We start from the raw sequence: 25,011 nt of genomic DNA on the forward strand, positions 1-25,011 counted from the left end.
CTTTGAGTTTGAGAGGGGATGTTAGAATATTTGATATTATTCTATTATGTTGCCTTAGAACATTCCCAATAGAGGAGCCAAATTTTTATGCAAAATAGCTTCACAAAACGTACTTTATTTAGTTTAGCTAATGAATTTTTAAAGGTCTCCTAGACTCCTACATCCGATTAACTATATTTTTATCTATATCATTTAAATATTATTAAAAGTGGGAAAATTTTTGGGAAAAAGAGAACATATGAGAGGAAAAATGGAAAAAGTTTTGGAAAAAAAAGAACATACAAGATAAAAAGTAGGAAAATATTTGGGAAAAAGAGAAAACATGTGAGAGAAACAATAAAAAATAAAATGGCTCCCATGAAAAGTGCTGCTACATTTAGCTTTTTTTTTTAGCTCTTCCAATCAATATATCTATTTTATATTTTCTTTTGGCTAATCCAATGTAGGGCTTTTTTAAACATTTGAAGAGCTATTTTAGATAAAAGTAACATTTGGCTCTTCCATTAGGAATGCTCTTATATATTCTAGGGTTTCTTGTTTATCACTCATAGCATCTCTATATATAGAGGCCTCTGTAATCACACATCAATTAGACTCAATACAATGTAATCTTATATGCTTCCACTCTCTCTCCTTCTTCCGCTCCAATATATTCAACAATTTATTTAACAATATTTACTAAGTATATATTTATTAATTGGATCATCTTAGTTTATGAACTAAGAGCATCTCCAAAAGAATAGTCAAATGCATGAAAATAGCTGAATTTGGCTATTAGCTATTATGAGTTAAATTTCATCTCCAACAAATGGCTAAACTAACTTTTTTTTCTTCTAACATTATTTTCTCTCTCCCACTTTCTTTCTCTCTCTCACTCACTCTCTCTCTCTCTCTCTCTAGTTGCTCGTTTCATTCACCCAAACTAGAAGCTTGAACTTAACACTCTGGCACGACTAGCATAACAGAAACTCCAGCACTTGATGTTGGGCTCCTCTGCTGGTCCTAAGCAAAAGATTTTTTTTGGGAAATCTTGGGTTTGTTTTGGTTTGGATTTTGAAACCTAATTCTTTATCTAGGTTAGTTTTTGTTTTGATTAATTTTGCATGTCTGATATGTTTCGGGGCTTATTTTGGTTTGGGTTTTGAAGGACTACAAGGCTTGGATGGTGTGAAGATGATGAAATTTTGGGTGGTAGAGATGAAGTGGCAGGTGGGACATGGTTCGTATTAGGGGTGCTCAAACGGTTATAACCGGCGGTTATTAGCTATAATCGCAACCACAACCGCCTTGGGTGGTTATCGATTTTTAATAACCGCAATCGCCTAGGCGATTAGCGGTTATATGGGCTTTTAGGCTGTTTAAGTGTTTTGAGCATTTAATTGGCCTATTTTTTGGGCTTATTTTAAGGGTTTATGGCCAAAATGTTCCAAAAAAGATGAAAAAAAAAACATGATTTTTTTAGCCCATCCAATGTTTTTGAATAAGGCTTAGCCCAAAACATCACATACCACATTAAATATTTCATATACATAGTCATAAATAGCCTAAATCCATTAATCTAAATACAAATGAAAAAATTAAAAAGACAAAATCCAAATGGAGGTCTAGTACCGCCAAATGGCTCAAAACCAAAACAAATAATATATATTTATATTATTATATATAAATGAAGGCGGTTAGCAATTATAACCGCATTGCCCTACCCTCAATACATAACATTACCGCAACCGGAGTAATGTTATAAGTCTTCCTAGAGTCATCATAGGGTCCTCTCAAATGTGATGTGGCTTTTAAAATTACCGTTGAATTTGAGATGTAATGTATTGAACTTTGATCTGTTGATGATTTTAAAAGCCATATCACATTTAGGATGACTTTAGTAGGACTTAATGAAGACTTATAGCATTACTCCCGCAACTGCCCTAGGCAGTTAGCGGTTTTTAATAACCGCTTACCAAAGCGGTTAGCGGTTAACGATTAGCAGTTATAAGTGGTTAGCGATTAGCGGGGCGGTTGTTTGAGCAGCCCTAGTTGGTTTGTAGCAGGGAGTGTTTAGGTGAGAATAAAATTTAGGGGAAGAGCGGGTATGCGTGATTAGAGAGAGAGGTGGAAAAAAAGAAGAAGAATGTTAACTTTATTTTAAACTCCTGAATTACCACGCGATTTGATAAGCTCTTCCCAAACTTCAAGACATCTCAATTTGAACTCCTGAACTTTCAATTGCAGTCAATTTGACACCTTCCGTCAGATTTAAAACGTTAATAGTGAGACAATGTCATTTATACGATTAGCAGTTATAAGTGGTTAGCGATTAGCGGGGCGGGGCGGTTGTTTGAGCAGCCCTAGTTGGTTTGTAGTAGGGAGTGTTTGGGCGAGAAGAAAATTTAGGGGAAGAGCGGGTATGCGTGATTAGAGAGAGAGAGGTGGAAAAAAAAAAAAAAAAAAAAAAGAAAAAGAAAAAGAAAAAGAAAAAGAAAAAGAAGGTTAACTTTATTTTAGATTCCTGAATTACCACGCGATTTGATAAGCTCTTCCTAAACTTCAAGACCTCTCAATTTGAACTCCTGAACTTTCAATTGCAGTCAATTTGAACAACTCCGTCAGATTTAAAACATTAATAGTGAGACAATGTCATTTATACTCCTGACTTTTTTATAAATTCTAAATTTACCCTTAATTTCAATTTTTTTTTTTTTTTTTTAGAAAAAAAAAAGGAAAAAAAAATTCTCTAGCCCTGTGACCCGTGGGTCAGGCCCGGGACCTAGCCTTGGGTCAGCAACAACAGCCTCAGCCTCCGTCGAGAACCCGCCCCACCACGCCGGCGTCGACATAGGTGAAAAATGTGGGCTGAGAATGGAGGATTGGGAGGGCGTGTTGTCTGAGTCCCCACCTGGCCACGACCAGTCCATTCTTCGGCTGATTACGGGGGATATTGAGGACCCATCTATGGGATTCAACAACATTGAATTCAATGCTGGTTTCGGCATCGTAGACCAAGCTACTAGCTTTGGTCTCGACTCTCGAACCCATTTCTGCAGCAAATTCCGTTCCCAACATTGATCCTTCTTTACTTCTACCCTCTCCCGAATTTCCCTTCGGCAATGCAAGGTTTGGTTCGGTTCCACTCCCAATCCGCACACAAACCCTTTGTTCTCCGTTCCAGCAACTTTTACCGGGCGTATTCCATCAACAATAGCTGCAAGCAATGGAAGCCGTGGATGAGAAGTCACAGATTTTCAATCCCCAGATGATAATCAACCAGAATCAAGATCAGTATGCTCAAAACCAGGTTATGTTCATGCCTTTGACGTATGCCCAGTTGCAAGTGCACCACCTTCTTTCACCGCTACCGGCTGACCCATGGAGGGCTCTAGCCGAGACCCTGTGGGTCACGGCCAGACCCGGGTGGGTCTGGCTGACCCACAGGTCTTTTTTTTTTTTTTTAATGGGGTAATTACCTTTTGTTTCCACGAGGTACAACGTCTTGGCGGCTAGCACTTTCACCCCATGAACTACCAACTATGACACCTGATCCCATCAAATTATCATCTTATGATAAAAAGCCTAATTCTATCCATCAAAGGGATTAAAATTTAAGGTCAACGGTCATGTGCAAGTCATGTGCCATTTTAAATTTTTTTCTTCCACTTTTGCCCTCACTTTATAGTGGAAAATAACGCTCATACCCTCCTAAACCCTAATCCAATACATGAAAACAATTTAAAATGAGAGAAAAAGTGGAAGAAAAAAAATTTTAAATGGCACATGACTTGCACATGACCATTGACCGTCAATTTTAACCCATTTGACTGATAGAATGAGGTTTTTGTTATAAGATGGTAGTTTGAGGGGGTCATGTGTCATAGTTGGTAGTTCATGGGAAAAAAGTGTCAAGGCGCTGTAATTCATGGGGGCAAAAGGTAATTACCTTTTTTTTTAAAAAAAAAAAAAAAAAAAAACGAAAGTCATGAATATTTTGGTCTTTTTAGGTATTGCGATTAGAAGTTAACGGCTAAATCTGATAGATGGTTCAAATTGACTACAATTGAAAGTTCAAAAGTTCAAATTGAGAGGTTTTGAAGTTTGAGACTTGTCAAATCGTGTGATAATTTAGGGGTCTAAAGTGAAGTTACGAAAAAAAAAAAAAAAATTTAAAGAAAGTAGAGAGCTATAATAGATAATTTGTTAGAGTGTGCATTGAAAAATTAGTAGCTAAAATGTAAAAATCTGTATTTTGAGTGTTTAAAATAACCACTTTTGCTAGAGATGCTCTAGCTAGTTAGTATGTTAACTAATAAACATATATAAATGAAAAATGATTGGCTTACAAACAATATGACGTGACACAATATGATTGAGTTTTTCAAAAGTTAAAATTTTCTTCTTTTCAATTATGTTGTGTGACATTATGTTGTAAAAGTTGTTTTTTAGTAAATACGTACTTAATTATTAATATACATACTTAAATTTATTTAACTAATCTTTTAGTAATATATATATATATATAAAAGCTAACGAGTCGGGCGAGTAACAAGCTGAGCTCGCGCTAGCAACGACGGAAGAACGGGGGTTGAGAGGGGTCAAATCCCCTTCCCCCCCCCCCACAAAAAAAAAGTTGCCTTTTTCAGATGTTTTGGTTGCCCACTCTCAACTACTCATCAGAGTCAAGTTGCCCTCAGTCACTCATACATGAGAGTCAAACGATTCAGGCATCAACGTCTTGGTTTTTTTTTTTTTTTTTTTTTTTTTTTTTTTTTTTGGGAGAAGACCTTTTAATTATTTCCTCAAAACGCGCCGTTTCATTTTTAATTGTTGATTGACCAAAACACTCGTTTTTACTTTAGTGTGAGGGTCTCTTTTAACACTCAAAAAATCATTTTGAAGAAAAACGTACTTGTTTGGTAAAAAAATTAAAAGCGCTTTTAAGGGTCCAAAAAGCTTAAAAATGTCAAAAAAATACTTTTGATAAAAGTTTAAAAATGAAACTTTTACCCAAAAAACTCTTTTTGACTTGACTCTATTTTTCAAAGACAATTACAAACAAGCTCCGAGACTTTCATGTTACAATCGCTACGTTTTAAATAGTCTGTTCAGTTGCACGTCTTGAATGATGGGATTTTATCCTTAACAGAGAGGTCAAAGCCGATGACCAATTTAGTAATTATAAGAAGGTTAATTATAAGAAGGTGAGTTGTTTGCTTTTCCGAAATATCCAATTTACTACTATATTTTTTTTTTCTTCCGGTTCTCCCTTTTTAGAATACACAATTTCAGTGACATCATATTCTTTGTTATATCTTTGGAATTTCAAGATGCAATTGAGCTACAGCTGTTGATTTAATAAGCTTTCCTTGTATAACACTTATATGCCAATCCGTGAAATTCTAAATTTTTTTTCTTGGACTTAAAGACTATGCATATTAATTACCTTTAAAATCTGTATGATGCTAATACGGCGGCTGATATCAAATATAGATTGCTCGCATGCTTGCTGTTAAACGCGAAAGAGAAGTTGAGGAGGGAATCAACAAGAGGTTGTCAAGAAAGCTCGACCGGAAATGGAAGAAAAGCATTGTTCCCAAACCACCTCCGTCCATGAAGAAGTTTCGAGATGAAGAAGCAGCAGCAAAAGCAGCTGCAGAAGCTGAGAAATCTGCCTAAGCCAATCCAGAATATTATCACAATGAATACGAAGTTCTTTCATGGTTTAGAGCGTTGCAATTTCGACGATGAGTGTATAATGTCTTACTGCTGGTAGTGTAACGTGTTTTCCCCAACCCCCTCCAATTGTTGTCTTCTTTTTTCAGGTTTTCTTTCCTGAAGTCTAATCTCATTAGAATGTGGGATAACATTGCAAAATCTAGGTTAGTATTTCTTGAAAATATGGAGTAAAAATGTTTGGTATATTGCTTATTGACATCGGTTTCTTTATGGCTCTGTTTGATGCGTAGGAAAGAATTCTGGGAAAGTACGAAAAAGGGCATATTTGCTAATGGGGAAGACATGGAAAGGAAATGGAATTCTATTTCTACTTTATGGGAAGCATTTTTTGTTGTTTATGTTAGGGTTTAATCCCTAGCCTATTTAAATCTAGTTTTCTATTGTATTGTATGTCGTCTCTCTCGTCTTCTTTCTTCACTCTTTTCACATTTCCGGAGCTGCTTCTTCTCCTCTAGCTTGTTTCTCTTCTCTTCTTGGCTTCTCTTTTTTCACTCTCTTCTCATTCTTATGTTTGTCCCGCATCACATGGAAATTTCCGACTCATCTCCATCTTACTGGGTTGATCGGGATGGGCCATGGAATTCACATAAAAAGCCCATCTTAAAGAGACATGAAATTCAATAACGTATCCTAACAAGTAACAGCTATACAACAATCATGCTAATAATTTTATTCATTACCTCTCATCATCTTAATGTTTATCATCATCTTAATGTTTATGTGGCGGGGCTTCCCTAACCGAAAAAATAATCTTTATATACCAAATGATACGAGTAATCATGCCACAAAAACGTTACTTGATAAAAGTATTTTACAATGAAAATAGGAGTGACAATTTAAATTTTTGACACCGATTGTATCACCTACCTATGTTGGATCTCCTTAACCTCTTTGCATAATCCTTTCATTCATCTCTTAAATTTAAATGTGTCATCTTATTAATGAAGGGCACAAAAGACTTGATTTGTGCCAAGTCTGAGTAATGTTACAAGTCTCTTTTATGTCTCTCTAAAAATGACATGACTCTTAAAATTACCATTAAGCTTGTGATTGATCATTATTTGATTTTAATCAAATGCTAATTTAAAAAGCCACCTCATTTTTTTAAAAACACAAAAGTGACGGATGAGAGACTTCACCAAGTCTCTATAAAAGTTATTCTCTACTCAACTTAGTAAAATGCTAGAATTTCAAATTAAAACCTGCATCAAAAAAATCGCTGATGGAGATAACCATAAGCACGTTCAGTAAAAATAATGTATTAATAACATATATTGTACGTAAAACAAAATAAATAACAGTCAAGGTCAAGGTCACAACACAAATTGCCCAGACAACAACGGGCAGTGGGGATCAGATCATGATCGTAAGAAAGAAAAGATGAGATACTTCTGGGGTCATCTATGCGCTATCACCACCGCCACCTCGGAGGAACAGTACAGAGAATTTTAGCAAATCTGCTTTATAAGAATTAAGGTTAGTTAGATGATTGGTAGGGTTTTTCATTTACAGAGAATTTTAGCAAAGCCTAGCAATGCAATGACAATATTAGTCCTAAAATAGATTTTCTACAAGGGAAGAGAATGAACCGGAGGCTCACTTCTATGTTGCTGTAGGCATGTCCGTGTCTTCATCGATCCAACAATGCTTCAAGATTTCTCAGGTCATCATCAAAATCACCTGTTTCTTCTGAAGCGTTTACAACCCTATCATCAACCTGCAGATCAACAGGAGTGAGACACAAAAGACTTACGCATATCAACCCTATGAGAGATGAAGTGTATTGCAGAATACTAACAAACTCCATCCTATTTAGAGATCTATTGAAGATGAGATCCCAAGTTGACAGCATTTCTACTACTATGTGCAATGGGCAAGATTGCTTTTGTGCCCCGCCTCCAAGATAAAGTGTTGATGCACATAATATTTGGAGATTCTAGGTAATCGGTTCCAGGCAGGGTTCAAACTAGCGCATCCATCCTAGGTTGTTTTGTTCAATAAATAAGAACTAATAAAACCAAACGATCAAGAACAGGAGGCATTGTGAATCGTGCACCGCTGAAAGCCCCAATGGGCTGCTAAAATGAGTTGCTCCAGAGTTATTTACACTGAAAGGAGCATAAATTATATTCCCAAAGGAACCATAAATTACCATCTGCAAAAGATACTGTTACACGAAAGCAAGAGAAAAAAGATGTAGAAAAAGGAAGGATAAAATTAAAAGCAAAATTACCATCTTCTATGAGTGAGTTCAGGTATCTCTTGCTGCAATGTTATATATAAATGCATAACCAAAATTCTAGCAAACAGACTGCTTCCTTGTTTGGATGAGATTGTTAAGTCCTAACCAAACTGCTTTGATTCCAAATAGAAGTATTGCAAAGAATGTTTTGTTGGTTCAATAAGTGGTGAGAGATTATCACAAAAAGGAGGGTAAACAAAGATGTACTGTACTATTAAGGTAGATTTTATGGAGGCATGACTCGGTGGATTGGGAGTTTATACTGCAATGTCTGTCAAGTGTAGGAGCTCGTAATATGTCAGATGGATTCGTGAATATATAACTTCTCCAAGATTCTCTATTGCTTTGAATGGTACTCTTATTGGATACTTTGAAGGGAAGAGGGGTTTAAGACTAGGGGTCCTGATTTCACTATATCTCTTTGTGATAGTAATGGAAATTCAGTCGAGATTGATAGAAGAGGCTACAAAAAATGAAAAATAATTCAGTTTCCATCCTATATGTTCTGAAATCAAACTTACACATGTTTTGCTGATGATCTATTGCTATTCTCGTTGGCAAAAATGTAATCAGTGCTGATCATTAAAAAAGTGCTACAAGAGTTTGCTGATTTGTCAGGATTGCTCAGCAAACCAGAAAAATAACCTTTTATAGCTCAGGAGTATCACAGTTGATGAAGGAGCAGATGAAAGATTGTTTAAAAATGAAGGAGGAGAAATTACCAGTAAGATAATTGGGGGTTCCACTGATTTCAAAAAAGCTATCAGCTACATATTTTTCAATGCTTATGGAAAAAACTTCAGGAAGGATAGATTCCTGGATGTCAAAAAATCATTTTCATTTGTAGGAAGATTGCAAATTTTATCTTTTGTTTAATAAATCATAAAATCTTTTTAGTCTAGTATCTTCATTTTGCCAAAGAAAATTATTAGATCAATAGAACAAAAGTTCAATCAATTGTTGTGGAATAGCAGTGAAGATTGTTCAGCTAAAGCAAAGTTGCTTGGGATTTGATGTGTTCCAAGAAATGAAGGAGGATTGGGGTTGAAAAGAATAGAAGAATGGAATAAGGCAGCAATTATGAAGCACATTTGGAACATGTTCACAAAAGCAGGTTCTCTTTGGGTAGCATGGGTTAAGGTGAACTTACTTAAAGAGAGATGTTTTTGGCAACTAAAAATACTACATAATTGAACATGGAGCTGGAAAAAGATACTTAAGGGATATAGCAAAGAAGTTCATCAAATTCTCGGTGGAAGATGGAAAAAACATTCATTTATGGCTGGATTGGTGGCACCCTGATGATGCCCTTTATGAACAATATGGATATAAGGTAGCATATGATGCTCGAAGTAAAGATGGAAGCAAAATTATCAAGTGTAACAAAGGGAAAGAAGTGGGAGTGGCAACCAGCCAAATCAGAAGATTTAGTTGGTATACAAAGCAAGTTGCCAATGGTGAAAATAGGAGAAAGTGATAAGCCTATATGGGTGATTTTGAAAAGAAAAAAAAAGTTGTTATACCAGTGTAAAAACATGGGATGCAATGCGATCTAAGAAGCCAAAAGTGGATTGGTAGAAACTGATTTGGTTTCCACTTGCAATTCCTAAACAAGAATTTGTATTGTGGCTGGATTGGGGCTATAAAGGAGAGGTCAAATGTGTGTTTTGCAGAAGCATTATTGAATGCAGAGATCATTTATTCTTAGAATGTGGATTCAGTAAAAGAATTTGGGGAGAAACAAGGAAGAAATGTTTAGTACTTGATCCTCCAATAGAATGGGAGGAAATTATGAGTCAAGGAATAAGAAAATGGAGGAACAAAAGCTTAAGAGCTTATGCTTGTAAGCTGGTTTGGAGTACAGCACGTGTAAATGAGCCGAGCTTGAGCAGGTAGTGCTTGTTCAAGCTTGGCTTGTTGAATTTTTTGTCGAACTCGAACTCAAGCTCAAGCTTGAGCTTGACATGAGCCCCATTTCGTGTCCAAGCTTGGCTCGTTAGGGTGGGTACTCTGTCCAAGCTCGAGCTTGGAAATTTTTGCCTAGCTCGAGCCGAGCTCGCCCTGTATTGGATTATTTAAATTTTGTATTTAAATAAAAAACAATTCAAAAAAAAAGCATATACAAATTTTATTAATGATACGATTAAGTATAATATATTTCCATTCAATCATATAATTAACAATTCAAATTGCTGATTCAACTAGCATTAGATAATGGTTAGATCATTTAAGATATGACCATATGATTAAATTTTATCATGAAATTATATATTATATAAGTTATTTTTATTAATTAATATATATACATATATTTATGAATTAATATGTAAATATATAAATATATACGAGTTGCGCTAATAAGTGAGCCAAGTCCTTATACGAGTTCGTTCACGAACTTTAAACAAGCGAGCCAAGTTGTATACGGGTATGTATCGTTTAAAAATCGAATATAGTTTCATGTCCACGAATGACTCATTTAATAACTAAGTCACGTACGAGCCAAGCTTTATCGAACTGAACTCGGGGGAGCTCATAGGTAGCTTTGTTCGTTTACACAACATATGGAGGCAGATAAATGATTTAAGGCATCAGAATCAACCAAGAGCAGAGGAGAAAGTGATTCAAAATGTAGTATAGGAAGTCAGAAATAGAATCACGGGGAAGGGAAAATTTAAAAAGAAAGATGAGAATGTGGAGATTTGTAGCAATTGGGGTATAACTCAAAGTATACTGGATTACTAGGTAGGTAGTTTGTTTTGTTGTTAGATGCTTTTGTCATAGCAGTTGTTGTTCCAGCATATTTGCTGGAGAGTGTTGTAATACTTCGTTCCGTTTTTAATAGCAAGTCATTCATCCCAAAAAAAAACCAAAAAGCAAAATCCGGTACCTTGGTTTCCTGTATCTCAGCCACAACATTCAGCGGCCTACGATATTGATCTCTCGCCTCTGGATACTGAACCATGGACTTCACCCTAGCAAGGGATTTTTGCAACCTCTCCTCTGTTTGCTTTCTGCCCTCTTTCAGGAAATCATAGTCATCCTCCTTCGAAGATGTATCTTCCATTCTACGGCCCTCGGTAAGTGCTTCTGATTTAAATCCATGCAAACCAATTCCTTTTTGTCTCCAACGCAAAATAACTTTATCCAAAATTCCAACTGACCAGATTATCCTTCTATAGACCTTCCTGACCTGGTGGCCTCTTACATGTGCCTTTTGTCATGAAAGCTAATAGTTAGTATTGCACTTGATTTCTCAATTTAGGGGAAAACCTTGAACAACAAATACACAGAAGAATAGACACCAAAAGTAAAGCAGGAGCCATAAAACCAAGCAGAGAAAAGCAACAATAGCAATGCACCTGAATTTTCACAATTCGCTGCCGGATTATCAAAAATTCTTTTCTACCCTTCCAACTGCGGAACTTATTTTGGATCCGAATTGCAGCAGCATGCACAGGCAGATCGCGTTGTACTGATTTGTGTGTCTTAACAGCAAGACAAGAAAGAGCTTGTTCTTCTTCTGACATGCCAAATGCATCATCACCATACTCTTTTAACTGCTTTCTTTGGAAGGACTGCATCCTGTATACTTGATGAATACGTGGAGCAGCTTGAGTGGCATTACAGACAGCAGCTAGCGAATCTTTCAGTGATAATCCATCTGGTAAATCCCCATCGCTGATTGGAGTTGCGCTTCGTTCTGAAACTGTTTCAACTGCTTTTGCTCCAGGGATCTCTGCAGCATCACCATCCTTGGTGTCCAACTTAAGAGAAGAAAGGTGGGCACGCAGAGCAGATTCTGCAAGATAACCAGTGATTCCTTTATGTCCATTAGCAGAAGCTAGGTCAGCAGGTGTTCTGCCTAAAGGATACTTGGGACATGGATCAGTTACTACACCAGGAGCTGCACCGAGAGAGACAAGGGAAGCAACCGTGTGCTCTCTGGTAAAGCAAGTTCAAACAAGAAGTTAACTTCGAAGGAGAAGAAAAGAAAAAGTTCATAATGAGTATTGGCATTTGATGAAAAATTCAGAAGGACTACCACTTGCTGTTCAGGTTTATCCCTGCCTGGTAAGGTATATATACTTCAACTTAAATTATGTCTATCAAATTCAATTTCCCTCTCTATGTACAGAGAAGGCTTTAATAGCATAGGTAGTTTTCTTGTTATATCTTCACATATGATACAAGATCTTTTCCCCTTTTCCCTCATATGAGATTCAGCCTAGAATGTCGTGTCCTGTACATCGGAAGGTGGAGGCAGAAAGAATAGACGGAAGTACACAAAGGTAAAGATTACCACAAAGAAACAAGCAAGAAACTTTAAGTGCTCACCTGCCAAAAAATGCCGCCCAATGAAGTGCAGTCCATCCATTCACATCACGGAAATTGACACTTACACCTGCAAGTTTTGTGGGTTCTAGGGCCCAATCATAGCCAAGGGCAGCTGCAAAATGTAGCACACCTTGGCCACCCTTATCCAATACAGAAGGACCTTTTCCACCTTCTGCTGCTTTATGCAGGAGCCATATATGCAACTTCTCCTTCAGTAGGTTTTCAAGCAGCTTCTCCCGTACTCTTTCAGGAGAATAATCCTTCTCAGAAGCAAGCTCTAACATTTGATGCCATTCATCACCGTCCTCTTTTAGCAATGAACTGATATTATTGCTTAATTGGGATTCCTCACTCAGACAGACGTAATCAGAATTTGGAGGGCAGGCAGAGCTCAGACACAATAGTTTTACAAATCGCATTTGAAGAATTACATTTCCACTGTCACTATAATTATCTATAATATCCGCATCTTTAACAGGTTTAAATCGGTATTCAAATTCTCGCACTTCACTACATGCTAACCTATTGGAACGTGTCACATAAAAAGGAACCCTTGCAGCCTTATGAATGGGAGTATGACATTGTAAAACACCATCAGCAATAACCTCAGCAGGAACTTCCACTTCCCCAAACATACATGACCACTCACAATTTTCTGCTTCTTGTTGATTCTTCAAGAACCTTCCCGTAATCAAGACCTGTATAAGTTGTGGGATAAAAGAGAAAAAAATTTAATATCACCAGACCAGAATTGATAAATAAGACAGGATTTGTATATTAACGTTTAGCAGAACATGACACATTTGAAAGCTTAGTTGATATAACTGCAGCCCAGAAGGAAGATCAAATCCAAGGTACCTTAATTTCAGAGCCTTCATATGCCCAATTTGGTGAGAAATCAATAATGCTGAAAAGCTGGTCCGGGGATAGAGAGGGACCAAGAGTATAATTATCCAAGTGCACCTGAGGAGAAATACTGGATTCATCAACCCTACTTTCACCTTCAACACTATCCCAATAGGCCCCAGAACTGGACTGCATATGTGACTCATTTACGTCTCCAAGTTCCTTACTCATCCATCTGTTGAAACCGTCTAGCTTCTTCAGACCTTCTTCTGCTAGAGACCCATATAACAGAGGTTTCTTTGTAAAAGAGTTGTTGGTTTTTCCCTCTAAAGTCACCTTGCTCTCTTGACCTAAATCCAGATAATAACTGTGTTCTGCATTTGGAAGCTGTCCTTGAAGGTTATCTTGCATGGGAAAGTTTTCTTGCTTATCAGTAAGTGCTAAACACGGCTCCAGACAATTGAGTACATTGACCTGATTAACATCTTGTTCAGCCTCAGGAAGCCTAGAAACGACACCATACACTGATTCCATATGCACATCCTGATCCAAGGGCCACTTGCCTTCAGAAGTCTGTTTGTAAGGCAAGGTAAAGCCTGGACACAATTAATAGGAGTCGACAAGAAAACAGCAGCTAATGGCCCTACAACTCTTAAACCAGAATATAAAAAATTATGTACTCTATTAGTTAAAATTTACAACCAGAAGATGGGAAATTTTCTCTTGAGCTAGCTCATTCCTTCCATACAATATTTATCAATAAACAAATCAGAATTACTTGCATGCACAGCATATATGTTGTTGTCAATTGGAAGTAACTATAGTACCTTGGAAACAAGAATTTTGAAGTTGTAAATTTATTTTGAGCAGTAACACAAAATGCCATCCTTTTATATCTCTATTTGAAACTCCGTAATTCAGCTTGTAACATAAAAGCAACGATTTTCCAAATTTACTGTAACCCTCAAAAACAATCACCATGGAATGTTTATGATTCCAAAAGTGCTTTAGCAAAATATACATATTTGATGCCAATGATATATTCTATAAATTGTAACTAAATTTGTACCTTCCACTCTTCTTGGGCCTGTGGGTGACCCCCAAACTCCTGCCTTTCACCAAAGTTTCTGGTGAAAAGCTGCCCCAGTTTCTGGTTTTCTCGTTTTCCAAGGACTCCAATGGTATCAGGTTGTATTTCAAGAAATGGTGGCTGAAGAGGCATAGTTTGACTGCCAGAAATAGCATTTTTGAAGATATCCTCCCAAGATGCAGAATCAAAATCGAGGTCTTTTAATCCAGCATTATTACTTTCTTTCGCTTTATCTGCTTGAGTGAGTGAAAGAAAATCTACCCCAGAAATGGCCAAAGATTTTCCTTGATAATCATCTGTTAATAGTATAGAGTATTACAATGAAGTTGGTATGCCACGTCAGATAGCAATTAGTAATATCAAAATTCACTGATATGATCAATGATTAAAATTGATAGAATAAAACAAAATAAACAACTTACTTGAAACTGATGCAGGAAACTGAGGATCAGTGAGTCCAGTATTAGTCTTCTCCACCATGGACTGCTGTGATTCGAGGAAAGAGTGGAATGCAAATCTTGCATGGTGATTATATGCTGCATATATCATGTTAAGTTGCACGAATATAATTAAAAAAAATTTAGAATGGACTGACAATGAACACTCAAGCATACACCATCCTCAAATCCATATAAAATCGTCTCTATGAAGTAACATCAGGAGTCTATAATCAATCATAAACTGAGGCATGTATAACAATTTACCTGATTCAGTGTCTTCATATTCTGATGCCTGATCACTGTTAAGGCTGGTTGTATCTGTAGTTTGTGATGAAGGCACTTGGGAATTATTTGGATGAATACTACACAACGCATAGCTATCATTCTCAAAATTCGGTAATAAATCTTCAGTTTCTTGGGAATAGGGAATAGCTTCTTCAGTGTCTCTAATGCGGTTCAAATTTGTCCTATTGCCCTGATGAAGTTGGAAAATATAGAAAAGAATCAAAACTGAAAGTACAGAGACTTATAGACAAACAAAAATCTAATACAACATAGAAATAATCAAGAGACTAAAATCAGCTTCAGAATGGAAAAATTTATAATCAAGAAATTTAAAGGGATAAAGTGTTACCTTTACTTCCCGATAGTGGACAAGTACTATGCGTGAGAGATCCCTACAGTAGTGGTGAATTAGGTAAGCAACAAAAGAAAAACCCCAAACCACAAGAATAGAAACTGTAAGAAACAAAATTGAAAATTATTTCAGCAAGTCTTATGGCGTTTTGAACAAATAAGAAAAACAACTGCACAAGGTTGATAACTAGAACTGAAGATATTGCTATCATCACATACCCTTAAGTTGAAGGAGCACAAATATACATCAGTGTTGAGCAGAAAAGGAAAAAACTAGAGCAAACTAAAAAGAAATAGTAACATGGAGAGGCATTGTAGAGTATGTTCTCTGGAGGCAGCAATAGATGAGGGAAAATCCAAAAGGAAAAACAGAGACCAAGAATAAAAATCATCAACGGTTTTCTTCGTTTTCTTGTTTAACTGAAATATTTTCAACCGTATAAGCTCAATATTTATTGTAAGATTTCTCTTGAGTTTGTTCTTTTTTTCCTTTTTCAAGTGTTGGGAACAGAGCTGTCTTTTTTTTTAGAGCAAAGAGGATTTCTAGCATGGAGACCTTGCTGTTTTTACATTTCTCCTGTCTCGGCTACTAGAGTTTTAATTTGCCCTTGAATGTAAAGAAGAATCCAACGTGCTACTTGAAAAATGACTTCCGGTGAACTAGAAGGTGTTTAAGGGAGAGCTACGGTCCTCGGGTGTCTATCAGAAATTTATGGTCGACTTTGGTAGTATTTGGATAACTTCAATTATTTAAGGAATTTACACAAGTTTCCCTGATTCCCAGCCTTATTTTATTAGTGTTTATATGTGTTAGAGTGATTTGGTGGCTAGTTTACTGAAAAGAATCCACCTTGATTTCTACTTTCTCATTTTTCTCCCTTTTTCCATCTCAAATCACATCCAACATGAAAATAGGAGGAAAAAAATAAAACTTCACCATAGAAGCAGGTATAGTGCATCTGCTTGTTCTTTATGTGTACGTGTGTGGGGTGAGAGAGAGGCACAACAGAGAACCATACATTTTTGTTCATTGAACAATCAATTCATTGCAAGGCCAGAAAAAGAACAAGAAAAAATGAATCAACTCATTGGAAGTCAAAAATAGTACTTATAAAAAAATCTTTAATTACCCTTCAAATAACAGAACATAGAAGATTAATATTTCCAACATCTAATTTTTCATGACGAACAAGGATATACACATAGAGAACATATATTGCAAATTGATAAATTCAAAACAAATCTTCGGTAAAAAGCATGCAAATAACTCTTTACACACTCACTCTTCAAGCATCCAATAACTGCGTCTTTGAAAATTTTCATTTTCTTCACCATGGGCATAGTAGCAGTTCAACACATCAACGCTTCCAGCCTGAAAGGAAGTATAATTTTCCTTGCACAGTTAATTAGAAAGCAGAAACAATCTTTTAACATATATCTCTCCCTAAATGAGAATGAAACAAAAAACCATACGATTCAGTGAACAGCATACACCAGCATGATTTAAATGTCTTTAATCAACCATCATGCCCGATGCCTACCTTGAGCCTCTCATAAGCTTCCTTCACCGTCTTTCCATCCTTTTTCTTCCTCCAGTTATGGCCATCTTTTTTGAAGTATCTCAGCACCTTCCTATCAAAAAGAAGAAGTGACCCACCTGAAATTGGAAATACATGTCAGGTGAAGATAGGTTTAGAAGTATATACTTTTGAAAAATTAACAAAAAAAAAAAGTTCAAGCAGTGTCTCATTTTCAGAGTAGATGATGCTTTAAAATGTGCCTACAACTACAAGAATTTTTTTTATTTATGAGCTAACATAAAGGACATGCTTTTCTGGCTCTCTAAAACATCAGTTACGGATGACAGAGGAAACTAAGTTCATCCAAAGAAGAAAAAAAGAGAAGAACAAATTGTATGGATAAGTAAGAAGAGAAATGTTTCTAAATTCAAAAATAGGCTTCAGCATATTGGTCCAGATAACTGGTAACAATTTGGTAATAAAAGCTATACTAGACATGATACCCACAAATATGATACCAAACGACTGATTAGCCTCACAAGTGTTGATGAGTAATCATCAATTAAACCAGTTGCAAAAGAAACTTGATCTCAGTTAGCTTTGTTTGTTTGTTTGTTTTTTTTTTTTTTTATCCAATAAGTGAATCTTGATCTCAGCTATAACAGGGCGGGGGCTTTATAGATCACAGAAAAAGGAGGTTCAACTCCCAAAACTCCAATAAAAAGTCCTAAACTCCCAAAATCGTGAATAGATCACAGAAAAAGGAGGTTAAAGGTTATGTAAAATCTCTCCCTCCCCCCCAACAAAAAAAAAACAAAAGGTTTGTCTAGAAAACTGAATCGATAATATCATTGAGATAGCTGCTGTTATCTGGTAGAAGTAACTTCTAACAATTATTGTGCATGATATCTAACAAAAACAATGCAGGAAGGAATCGTACTTGCTGGCATATTTGCAGGTTGTGAGGCAATACCAAACTTCTTATAATTTCGAAGAATTTTTGAAATTTCAGCTGGGGGTAGCCATCGATGCTGTGCTTCTATGAGTATTTGCTCAATATCTGCATTCCACCAAATCACATTCACAGAAGATCATTAATTTGATCCTTGGAAACCATCACAAGCACGGCCAACTTCAAACTAACAAGTATAGAATATTTATGCAAATTCGTTTACACCAAATGCCATGTTGACTGTATGCTTGTCCATGCAAAAAACAGGCATTTTAAGAGAGCAAGTGACTGAAAATGGGTTTTGAATCTAAGCTCGGTTATGGGCATGCACCAATGCATTATATGCATGTACACCATTAAAAAATAATTTGAGTAGATAAATGTTCCATCTTCCCCTCTAAATTTAACCTTTGAGCCACAAAGGAGAGCCCGTTAATTATGATACACGTTTCTGATCAAAACGCTGTCATCAGCACAGTTCCTATTTAGTGTCTTCAACAACCCAAGAAGGGCTAAAAAGTGTAGGATTATCTCTAGTCTAAACTCATATAGCACGATTTTAAGTGTTGCCCTAGCATCAATGAATAGTGCTCCATTGTTACCATATCTGGAAAGTGAACACATTCACAGATACAACCCCCAAAAATTTCAACTCATTCAAAACCAAGCACATAATAATAAGTATTACCTATAAATAGATAACAATAGAAATTCACCAAGAGCTACTAATGCATCAAAATAAATACCAAATCCAAAGTTCCCCAAACGCAAAATATTACAAAATATAATTAAAGAAAATTTAGAATGGACTGACAATGAACACTCAAGCATACACCATCCTCAAATCCATAAAATCGTCCCTATGAAGTATCATCAGGAGTCTATAATCAATCATAAACTGAGGCATGTATAACAATCTACCTAATTCAGTATCTTCATATTCTGATGCCTGAGCACTATTAAGGCTGGTTGTAACTGTAGTTTGTGAAGGCACCTGATCAAGTTGGAAAATATAGAAAAGAATCAAAACCGAAAGTACAAAGACTTAGAGACAAATAAAAATCTAATACAGCATAGAAATAATCAAGAGACTAAAATCAGCTTCAGAATGAAAAAATTTATAAGGAGCGTCAGGGCTGAACTACAGAAAAACGAGCGTAAAACACCAATAATACCAATATATGACAAAAAATACATCAGCATCCGATATGACAACATTAAAATCATGAGTCTAAGAATGGAATGCATGACTTAAACATCAAGTCCAGTAACAACTCCATCTATTGCAACTTGGTTGTGAGAAGTACTTCTACTAGTGCAAATCTTAAATTCAAGTCCTTGGTTTTTACCACAACAAAGACTAGGTCCAATATTTCAAAAATTACTTTGTATTACCTAAGAACCTCATATCATTGAAAAGCTAGGGCTTTACAAGAGTCACTAGTAATGAAAGTTGGAATACGACCTCAAACACAAAAATACCACAATGACCACCAAAAATCAAAGCAGCTATGTAATGGAAAATTGAATATATTTCTATTAGAACAATCTTTTAAATACTTTGAAAATAATTAAGTTAATAATGCCAAGAAGAAACCACTATTCTTACGGTTTATCCATCTATGACTAACTGTGCAAACAACATTAGAGTTTAAAGGGATAAAGTGTTACCTTTACTTCCTGATAGTGGACAAAAACTATGTGTGAGAGATCCCTACAGTAGTGGTGAATTAGGTAAGCAACAAAAGAAAAACCCCAAACCACAAGAATAGAAACTGTAAGAAACAAAATTAAAAATTATTTCAGCAAGTCTTATGGTGTTTTGAGCGAATAAGAATAATAACTGCACAATGTTGATAACTAGAACTGAAGATATTGCTATCATCACATACCCTTAAGTTGAAGGAGCACTAATATAAATCATTGTTGATGGGAAAAGGAAAAAACTAGAGCAAACTAAAAAGAAATAGTAACATGGAGAGGCAAGGTAGAGTATCTTCTCTGGAGGCAGCAATAGACGAGGGGAAAGCCAAAAGGAAAAACAGAAAATAAAATAAAAATCAACGGTCTTCTTCATTTTCTTGTTTAAGTGAAATATTTTCAACCGTATAAGCTCAATATATATTGTAAGATTTCTCTTGAGTTTAGTTCTTTTTTCTTTTTTCAAGTGTTGGGAACAGAGCTGTCGCTTTTTTATTATTTTATGGAGAGCAAAGAGGATTTCTAGCATGGAGACCTTGCTGTTTTTGCATTTCTCCTGTTTCGGCTTCCAGAGAATTATTTTGATCATTTCTCTATTATAAATTAATAATTGATTTCTACTTTCTCATTTTTCTCCCTTTTTCCATCTCAAATCACATCAAACATGAAAATAGGAAAGGAAAAAAAAAATACCATAGGTATAGTGCATCTGCTTGTTCTTTATGTGTACGTGTGTGGTGTGAGCGAGAGGCACAGCAGGGGACCTTACATTTTTGTTCATTGAACAATCAATTCGTTGCAAGGCCAGAAAGATAAAAAGAAAAAGAATCAACTCATTGGAAGTCAAAAAAAAAAAAAAAAAAAAAATCTCAAAATCAGATGCAACAAATGTTCCCACTTTTTCTAAAATAAAATATTAGTTTCCATGCTTGATAGTAGACTTTAAACATATCCCAAAGATCATGACACTAAAACAAGCCTATATTCTAAGATCAATTGAGGGTTGTCCCCTTTGCGCTTTCTAATGAGATTGAGTTACTTAAAAAAAAAAAAACTTCAATTACCCTTCAAATAACAGAACATAGAAGATTAATATTTACAACATCTAGTTTTTCATGATGAGCAAGGATATTGTTGTGAGTGCACTTGTGAAGTTTGTATCCTACATTGAAAATGTCTAATAAAAAAGAGTAGTGAATATATTTAAGTGAACCCAAACCCATTAGCTTAGGCTTTTGGACAAGAATTAGTGTCCTAATATGTATATTTAATTACTCTTGTTGGACTCCCGCGGTGCTTCTCTTCCTAACAATTGGTATAAGAGCTATGGTTAGCTTCCGCTTCTGATACGAGTATCTAGGTTTGATACATTTGGTTTGACTTTGGTAAAAAGAGTGTGGTGGCTCTTGGAGTACGTGTGATACTCTTGTAAAGGACTCACACTTGAGAGAGAGTATGGTCAACGTGGAAGAGACTCACAAGTGTGGGGGAGATTTATTGTAAGTGTACTTGTGAGGTTTGTGTCCCACATTAAGAAAATATAAAGAAAAATAGTAGTTAAATATACTTAAGTGGACCTAACCCCATTAGCTTAGGCTTTTGGACTATTAGTAGTTTTATAATATATATATATATATATTTTGGAAGGTATAATATGTATATTAACTTAATCTTGTTGGACTCCCGATATACTTCTCTCCCTAACAGATATACACATAGAGAACTTATAATGCAAATTATTCAAACAAAATCTTCAGTAAACACCATGCAAATAACTATTTACACACTCACTTTTCACACATCCAATAACTGCGTCTTTGAAATTTTTCATTTTCTTCACCATAGGCATAGTAGCAGTCCAACACATAACTTCCTCCAACCTGAAAGCAAGTATAATTTTCTCTACACAGTTAGTAAGAAAGCAGAAAGAATATTTTAACATATATCTCTCCCTAAATGAGAATGAAACAAAAAACCATATTATTCAGTCAACAGCACACATCAGCATGATTTAAATGTCTTTAATCAAGCATCATGCCCGATGCTTACCTTGAGCATCTCATGAGCTTCCTTCTCCATCTTTCCATTTCTCTTCCTCCATTTATGGCCATCTTTTCTGAAGTATCTCGTCACCTTCCGATCAAAAAGAAAAAGTGAACCACCTGAAATTGCAAATACATGTCTGGTGAAGATATGTTTAGAAGTATGTACTTAATTTTGAAAAATTAAGGAAAAAAAATTGTTCAAGGAGTGCCTCATTTTCAGAGTAGATGATGCTTTAATATATATATATATATATATATATATATATATACCTACAACTACAAGAAATTTTGTTATTTATGAGCTAACATAAAGGACATGCTCTTCTGGCTCTCTAAACCATCAGTTACAGATGACAGAGGAAACTAAGTTCATCCAGAGAAAAGAAGAAAAAAGAGGAGAATAAATTATACGGCTTAGTAGGGAAGAGAAATGTTTCTAAATTCAACAATAGAGCATTCTAAATAAGCCATAAGAACTTAAAGGTGAAGCAAATCAATAATGTACTGCATGTTAGAACACATGGTATAGCTGCTGGTCATGAAGATAAGGAAAACATTTATCATGCAGCAATCTCTGCAAAGCCTGATTGTACAGCTGATCGTGAAGAAAAGGAAAGTGTAGCTGTTGATCATGAAGATAAGGAAATCATAGCAGCTAAGGATTCATGGAACCAAGACCGTATAACAGTCAATGGCACAAAGAAGGAAAGAAGAATATCAGCCTGTCAAGACAGTAATGGAGTCTATGGTTTACAAGGACACACTTGATTTCTGTGTAAGGATTAATGGTGATTGACAATCCCACAAATCAGGGATTGCCTTACTGTATACTTTCTTATTTTCCGTCTTTAGTTCTCATTTACAGACTGAATATATAGTCTGCTGTATCACAGTACGAGCCATCGAATGCAAGATCCTTTTCTTCATTCCTTTAGCTTGTTTGATTTCTTTTACTGCAATCCTTTGAAAGCTGAACAGGTGAAGGGAGAAACAAATCCAGAGGATTGAATGAGAACACAGAAATCGATACCATATGCATCAGAATTAATTTTAAAAATAATTTTCTGCTTTTAGTTGTTCAGTGATAGGTGCCACCTAGGCTGCCTAGCTTAGGAGTTAAAACTCACGGTAACATACTCCAGGCCTGGGTCGGAGAAACCAGCATTCATCATGTTGGGAATTTGGAAGACTACATGTTATACATTGAATAATTATTCATAAAAAAAGGGTAATACATATAATAATAGGTTGGTAAATAATGTGTACGTGAATAGAATTTCTCAATTTTAACTGTTATAGGCAATGAGAGAAAATTGGATATAGTAAGTGATGCGAACCAACTAATAATAAAACATATATACGAAAGGATAAATCGGCTACTTCGAGAGAGCCGTTATCTCCAATGGCTACTTCGAGGGAGCCTTGACTTCCAAAACACAGTAAACTGTATTCTAAAATAATCATCAACTCATCCTTTGTTATTGATAATTCCCCTTTAAATAGAGAAACAATATATTATTGATTACATAATAGACCTAATTGGACGACTCTAATGACTCTAATAAGGAATGAATATAACTATTTATTGGGACTATAAAATCTACAAAGATATACTTCTTATTGGACTCTGACATGACACCGGACAATGTCAAATAATTACGATCATATCAATAAGTAGCAGAAGAATGAGAAAATAGGCTCCATATATAAGAATTCTGCAGCAGATTGGTTCAGATAACTAGCTAGTAACAATTTGGTAATAAAAGGTATACTATACAATATACATGATACCTCGGATATGATACCAAACAACTGATTAGCCTCACAAGTGTTGATGATTTATCATCAATTAAACCAATTGCAAAAGAAACTTGAACTCAGTTTTTTTTTTTTTTAATACAACAGGGAGGTTAAATAATTAGCTTATGTAAAAGGAAAACTGAGTCGATAATATCATTGAGATAGCTGCTGTTATCTGGTAGAAGTAACTTGTAACCATTATTGTGCATGATATCGAACAAAAGCAATGCAGGAAGGAGTCGTACTTTCTGGCACATTTGCAGGTTGTGGGGTAATATGAAACTTCTTATAATTTCGAAGAATTTCACAAATTTCAGCTGGGCGTAGCCATCGATGTTGTGCTTCTATGTGTATTTGCTCCATATCTGCATTCCACCAAATCACATTAACAGAAGATCTGTACGATTAATTTGATCCTTGGAAACCATCACATGTACAGCTGACTTCAAACTAACAAGTACAATAATTTTACACAAAATACTACTTAAAGCGTAAAATTTATGCAAATTCGTTCACACCAAATGTCATATGTTGAGTGTATGCTTGTCCATCGAAAAAGCAGGCATTTTAAGAGAGCAAAGTGACTGAAAATGGGTTTTGAATCTAAGCTCGGTTATGGGCATGCACCAATGCATTATATGCACGTATACCATTAAAAAAATAATTTGAGTAGATGAATGTTCCATCTTCTCCTCCAAATTTAACCCCTGAAAATTTCAACTCATTCGCAACCCAGCACATAAGGATCCTATAAATAGTTAACAGTAGAAATTCACCAAGAGCTATAGTATTCATCAAAATAAATACCAAATGCAAAGCTCCCCCAAACGCAAAATATTACAAACATTTCCTACTGAATATCATAAAAGCATCAAAACCTCATGAAAAAAATATACATAATATATAATCTAAAAGGTAGAAAAAGAAAAAAGAAAAAAAAAGGAAACACCTAAAACACCCACAATTCCACTTGAAGCAAAATACGAGAATCAACAAAATCCTCACCTGGTTGGTCACCAAGGCCATAGCGCCTGCTGTCCGCCATGAACTCGTTCTGGGTTACTCACTCCAACTCAGTACTCGAACCCATTCACTATAAATACTAGTACAATTGACAGATGGTTCTTTGATAGGAAAAGTGGTGGCCTAGAAAAGTATCTATGATAATAGAGGATATGTGATCAAGAATGAGGGTAGATTGCCACCAAAAAAAAAGTGAGAGATTTTAGAGGCTACGATGAGCAACCTACAGAGGAAACAGAGGTGGGAAGTGGAATTGAGACACCGACGATTCACAAACAAGTTCTTGTCATTACTGAAGTTCATGAAAGATAATAGAAAGAAGGAATGTTAAAGACTTTCCAGTTCGTTTTGACGTAAAAGCCGTCAATGGCAGGAGCATGAGCCGTCGATGGCAGGAGCATGAACGAAGTAAAAGTTTCTACTTTTAACTACTGTTTTTACTGGTATTTATTCTATTTTATTCCTACAATTTTTTTTATTTTTATTTTTTTAATTCAGTAATTTTTATTAGGGACATTGGACAAGTTCATATAACTGTTTCAAATTACCATCAAATTCTTCTTCATTTTTAAAGTTCATATACCCTTCTATTTTTTAAAGTTTTTTTTATTAACTTTTCTTTATTTTTATTTTGATTTTAATTTATTTAAAAAATAATAA

The 25,011-nt window shown here is 35.5% G+C and overlaps 1 protein-coding gene across 1 annotated transcript; it reads right to left on the reverse strand.

The window, feature by feature from the left end:
• Window positions 1-6,965: 6,965 nt before the first annotated feature.
• LOC132165443 (calmodulin-binding transcription activator 3-like) lies at window positions 6,966-24,381 on the reverse strand. Its single transcript, XM_088511642.1, is given in 14 exon segments — window positions 6,966-7,357; window positions 7,359-7,438; window positions 10,851-11,174; window positions 11,323-11,905; window positions 12,299-12,996; window positions 13,157-13,717; window positions 14,214-14,530; window positions 14,657-14,770; window positions 14,939-15,149; window positions 15,309-15,351; window positions 16,594-16,682; window positions 16,852-16,967; window positions 23,574-23,693; window positions 24,334-24,381. Coding segments are annotated over 14 exon segments (3,330 nt in total). The 5' UTR covers window positions 24,374-24,381; the 3' UTR covers window positions 6,966-7,323.
• Between the last annotated feature and the right edge of the window lie 630 nt (window positions 24,382-25,011).

Source organism: Corylus avellana, chromosome 11, assembly GCF_965113065.1.
Source record: "Corylus avellana chromosome 11, dhCorAvel1.hap1.2, whole genome shotgun sequence".
NCBI classification, from domain to species: domain Eukaryota; kingdom Viridiplantae; phylum Streptophyta; class Magnoliopsida; order Fagales; family Betulaceae; genus Corylus; species Corylus avellana.